Source organism: Talpa europaea (genome assembly GCF_964194135.1).
Source record: "Talpa europaea genome assembly, chromosome: 13".
NCBI lineage: Eukaryota > Metazoa > Chordata > Mammalia > Eulipotyphla > Talpidae > Talpa > Talpa europaea.
In genome coordinates, this window is record NC_140080.1 from 59,926,853 (window position 1) to 59,932,852 (window position 6,000).

At 30.2% G+C, this 6,000-nt stretch overlaps 1 protein-coding gene across 1 annotated transcript in view; it reads left to right on the forward strand.

The window, feature by feature from the left end:
• Positions 1 to 3,795, forward strand: part of MIB1 (MIB E3 ubiquitin protein ligase 1) — a gene marked incomplete at its 3' end in the record, with an annotated part of 116,853 nt that extends 113,058 nt beyond the window's left edge. Inside the window, exons 20-21 of the mRNA XM_084252889.1 lie at positions 343 to 443; positions 3,655 to 3,795. Coding sequence (XP_084109015.1) covers positions 343 to 443; positions 3,655 to 3,795 — 242 coding nt within the window. The remainder of the gene's footprint in view (positions 1 to 342; positions 444 to 3,654) is intronic.
• Positions 3,796 to 6,000: the final 2,205 nt, after the last annotated feature.

Below are 6,000 nucleotides of genomic sequence, written 5' to 3' on the forward strand. Positions count from 1 at the left end.
TACCTTTTGGTCTTATAAGAAGTAGAATAAAGAAATCAAGCATAAATGTATTTGTTAGCTTGATGAAAGAAGTAAGTAGAGCCTTAGAAAACAAGAAAGTCTGTAGATTAGGTATTGCTTAATTAAATATGATTAGGAATTAATCCAAAAATCTGTTTTGAGCAGTATGAATGAAGAAATATAAGATGAATGTCACTACTGTATCTGTTGTTCAAGTGTGGAAAATAGTTTTTAAAGGAAATTCAAATAGTCATGAGTTTTTAATAAAGCGCACTAATAACTTTAGAAATGAAAAATCATTGTTGAGTCAAAACAGTCATAAAATTTTTATCTGTATTTTAGCAAGTGGAAATATTCCAGTGTTACAAAAGGACAAGGATAATACCAATGTCAATGCTGATGTGCAAAAGTTGCAGCAACAATTACAGGACATCAAGGAGCAGGTAATATTGATTATTTCATGGTAAACATGATTCTAAGAATAGCACTCAATAGTTTCTATAAACTAGTGTTTTCTGTAAAAGTCTGGTTCAAATTAATATATTTCTTACTGTATTTAAATATATGTCATGGGTAATAGCTAATTAGAAGTTTTAATCAGGCACTTGCCAAAATAGGAAACACATAACCAATAAACATGAAAAAATGCTTAACCATGTTAATAATTGGGAAATTAAAATTAAAACCACAATGAATTGTCCTTTCTCACCTTGTTGAAAAGAAAAAACCATGTTAAGAACTTTCCATATGAAGTGTTAGATAGAATCTGTAGCATCCATAACTCATACACTACTGGTGGGAATGTAAATTACTGCAAACACTTTGTGAAAGCTTGTCATTATCTAGTAAAATGACAATAGGATATTGTTTGGATGTATACTTGGAAAAAAATAATACAGATAAGAATTAAAGTCAAGCTAGTATTTTTCTTGGTTGGGCATGGGATGCCTGGAGAAGGGCCATGAGGGAAGTTTTTAGAGTACTGATACTCTCTTTTTTATCTATCTGTGTCCTGATTACATGTGTTTGATCAGTTTTTGAACTTTTATTAAACTGTACATTTTAAGAAAATTTCTGTATAGATGTGGTACTTCAATAAAAAGGGAAAAGGCAAAAGTGACTATATAGATACATAACCCACACACCCATTCATACATACATCATAAAGAAATGCAAAATTCAGAATAGTGGCTGTCAGTGAAGAGTTAGTTGTATGGAAAGGATTGTGAAGGATGTTTTATTTAAAAGAAAGTAACATTCCATGCTTTAAACTGGGTGATGATTACAATATTCTTCATGTTTTATATATACCAACAGAAGTTTTCATACCTATTCATCATTTAATAAAAGCAGCAGTAAAATAGTTAGCTTGTGGGTGTATGGTAACATTTTTTTGTTTTTGTTTTCCCATACCATTTGACCCAACAATTAAATTTGCTTTAAAGAATTGACCAAAAACATATTTTCTTTAGGTTGGCAATAACATCAGTGTTGTCACCCACGCAGTGGCTAGTCATCACTCTTTTCTGTTTGAAATTATAAGACAGTAGCATAATCAATATAGTCACCCAGGATAAGTAATGGACCTTGTGATAAACTAATTTAGAATTTAAAATATTTATTAGGAATTTTAAACACCCATCTAAAAGGATAAAAAATACATGATTTAGCCAATTTTTTGTTTGAAATCTAGCCAACAAGTAATCCTTGTTGTATAGATTTACAACTTCTTAATATAGGGACATTAGTGTAGGAATATATTTGGCTTCTATAAATTCTTCTATAAAATGTTTTTCAAATTTGGAAACTCCTTAGAATCTCAGTTCCCTTCCTATAGACACTTACAGGAAGTTAAAAGCGATTTCAGCATATTCAATGCTGTTGAAAGCACTGAGAGTTAAAATTGTTTCATATAATGAATAGTAACACTTTTTTGAACCCTATTATTGATTATAAAAGAATAATTCAGCTCTACCTTTATCTGAAAGTTTAGCATTCCAAAGAAGCTTTTTCCTTAAATAATACTCATTACCATATTTTATTACTAAAGTATTTCAACAGTTGCAACAAAACTAGTTTTCTGAGGAGTGATGGGATTTCTTGTTAGGGTCCACTTCACAGATACTACAAAAAGCAGAGAGAAAACATCTGAGCAACTCTTTCTTTTTATTAGAAATCTACAATCTTTCTCTTTCTCCAGTATTTCCTTAATAGATAAAAAATTAATTTTATGTGCAGCTTAACCCAGTCTGCACAGATGTGTTTACTTCTGGAAGTAAGAGTTATTAATTAACTATATAGTTTTTGAAAAGTAATGTAAAATAAATGTTTCAATGACTCTAGAAAGCTGGTTTGACTTTTTAAAAATAAGATTTCTAAAAATAGCTTTGCTTCTTAAACCTTTAATATACATAAATGTGAAAATTTACTTTGGAGGTGGGATGGCATTAGCAGACCTAATTAGACTACAATTAACTATAATTCCTTTTTTTAACCTCAGTAAAAATTTATTTTCAAAAATATAATTTCATACAATGAAAACATATTTAACTGAATTAACAATCTGGAGGACATATTATTGAGATCAGAAAATATAGTTTTGATGATATAGCTTAGTCAAGATTTTTCAGAGAGCCAAGGAAAGACTTCCAGGCAGTGAAAACAACAAACTCCCACCCCCGCTTTTTTTGTTTTTTTCCACAATAATCTCAGGTATTGTTAAATTTGGTAACTACATTTTCATAAGGGCTTTAGGCCTAGTTTATTAGTCTAGACATAATTGATTAATTATTTTGTTTCTAAATAATTCTAAAGAAAGTTGTGATTCATTCTGATACATAGCAAGGCAAAATGTTTTTATAAATGTAAAACGTGTTTTTGTAAATGAATGTGATCTCTTAGTGTGTTCTCACAGAAAAGTATATCTAACATACTTTTAAATTCTTCTGACTTCATGAAGTTTTATTTATTAATATGTTATTAAGACTAATTATTTTTAGCTAAGGGGTTCTACATTGACAGTAATCCCATAAGGCATAATGTTTAAAAGCAAGAGCTCTGGGGCCCAGGTTATCTTATGTTTCATATTGCTTGCTTTGGGGAAATTTTTAATTCCAGTAGGCCCCATATTCTGTTTTTTTAAAGTGGGATGATCATGCTGTGAGTGTATACTACCTGTCATAGTGCTCGTTTCTTTTTTTTATTATTTTATTTTATATAATTCTTACATCATTTTTCATTTTTGCACAATGTATGCATTTTCATTTTGGTTATAACAGCTCTTTGCTGTCTCTTCTCCCCCATAGACCTTGATACACTGTGTTATTTTCATACAAGATCAGCATAATACCTAGAATTGGGGAATCTGAATCAGACCAAATGGAGCTATTTTCATCTATTTGCTATTAGGTTTTGGTGTTATGTTTTTTGTTTTAGGTAGTTTTTATTTTATGTAGTTTTTAATACTGTCCTGACAGTACAACCATATTTTCTGTTTTACATCAGTATGATGTTTTAATTATTTAAAAATTTAAATAAAATTAAAAAAATATTATTTGACTAATACAAAAGAAAATTGTATAACAGAATTGGCACATTACACTTTCAAAATCTAAAGTATCTCAACATTTATTACTTCATTATATCACATTACAGACAATGTGCCCTGTGTGTTTGGATCGTCTGAAGAATATGATTTTCCTCTGTGGCCATGGAACATGCCAACTCTGTGGAGACCGAATGAGTGAATGTCCTATTTGTCGAAAGGCTATTGAACGAAGGATTCTTTTGTATTAACTAAGAAACTCAGCGTGTTTTGTTATCTGAAATATTTGGTCTTGAGATTTTAGTAAGCTTTTAAGCTAGTTGGAGGTTCTAATGAATTTTTTCTATCATTTGTTTTTACTAGTCTAATTAGACTGTAAATGTACCAGAACAAAAAAATTTCTACAAAACAGTGTTTGAAGCCATGTTTGTTTGTTTCTTTTTAATTTGAAACATCAAGCCTATGTAATTCACAGGTGATTTAAGGGAAAATACTTTAAGGATCTCCTGGTATTTTTGTTTTTATTGCATTTTTCTCTAATAATTTATATGTATTAGACCTCAAAAGACACACTTTCTTATGATCAGCTATTATTCAGTTTATGTTGATTTTACACAGTGAGTTGACATAGGCACTCAGAAGTGTTATGCATCAAATGAAAGAGGCAAGTCAAACCATTATGCCACATATATTAAATGGTAGAATTATAGTATAAGGTCTACATAGTTATGGGAATTTTGAAGAGAGGATTCTCTTTTTAAAAAAGATAACATTAAGTTATCCTAGTGATTGTTTCTGAAATCTTAAGAGTAAATGAAAACAGAATGAGAGGATAATGACCTTGCATTTAGCTTATTTTCTAGATTTAAAAGGAACATTGTTTAAATTGTCATTTTCAAAATGCCTAATAGACTGGAAAAAGAAGCTAACATAGTAGGGAACCGAAGGGAAAAAAGTATCCAATTAAAGAGCACCTATTAGCTGACCATTAACAGTTGCCTTTCTTAGATTAATTTATAGACTATTTTGTTCAGCCAGACCTTAAAAAAAAATCTGTGAAAAGTGTACCTCAGTTTTCTCTGTGGTTACTTATTCAGACTTGCTCTGACCAATGAAATGTTATTGCCCTGTTTGAGCCTCCGAGGTTCCATTGAGCTTTTTTCATGTTCTGAATTGTACCCTAGTAATCTGAGAAGGATAAGATATTGTTCAAAGATAGCCATGTTTTCTTCCCCATGTCTGTCAATTCTGACAGTGTAATTGGTTCTGTCTTCATCATAGGCCTTATTCTTCCATTCTCTCAGATAGTAAGGCTTACTCTCAAGGAAACAGTCTATATTTACAGATGAGAATATTACTTAAACTGCCATCAAAATCCAAGACATAGTAAATGACCTAATATAAATAATTTAGAAGACATGACCAGGACAGAAATATGTCTAATCACCTGTAGTTTTTTTTTTTAACTCAAACTTTGACTTGTCTAATAATTTTCTCTCCTTTGAATGAGCAGTCTTACTATAGCTATGATAAATATAAATTTAAATAAGTGTTTTGGGTTCATTGCTGCTAGATAATAAAAACATTAACTGTTTACAATAGTGACTACCATATACTGTGTATAAGCTTACTCCTAAGGATAATTATCTTTTCTGTAGTTTTTTTTCCCCCACCTTTTAAATTCTGTTTTTTTTTCTGCTGCAACAACTGAATTTTAAAGTACAAAGTCTCTAGACCTCAGGTAGTGTATTTCTGGTTATTTAATGGCTGCTTCCTTTGCAAATCTTGGTGAAAATAGTGATGAGCTTTGCTGGCTGATTTTGTAGTCTTGGCAATTCCATGTTTGTGTTTAGCTGAGTAACATTTAGAACAGCAAAATTTTTATAACTTTTAAATTTGAAACTTTATATTAACTACCGCATTAGTAATAAAGGGCCACTGATAATATTTTTTAAGCCATATTTTAAAGTTATGGAAAAAATCTGACTGATGATGTTCACATAAAGAAACAAGAGACTATTTTCTTTCAGAATTAAAGACAGTGCAAGTCAGGATTTTCCTTTTCATGCCATAGGCCACCCTCTCTTTTCCACTAAATCACTGATAAGGAAAAAGCACCTGGCTGACTGATACATAGTTTGGTCAACCAAATAATCATATGGTCTAGAGCTCTACTTTACTTAAATGCATTTAATTTGTTTTCTAGGCCACTGTGCTCAAACTTATAACCCCTTAATGACAATTTTATCTTCCAGACTGGTTTATTTCTTCCATATTAAAAATATAATAATTTATAAACTATTATAAAAGTCACTGTAACTGTGATGCTATGTATTTGTCAGTTTTCTCTGTTTTACCACTTTGAAATTTGCTTAATAATGTTTTTCTATTCCTATTTTCAAGTACCTGAAAAAATATTTTAAATTTATTTTGACTTTGTAAGAATAGGATGAAGA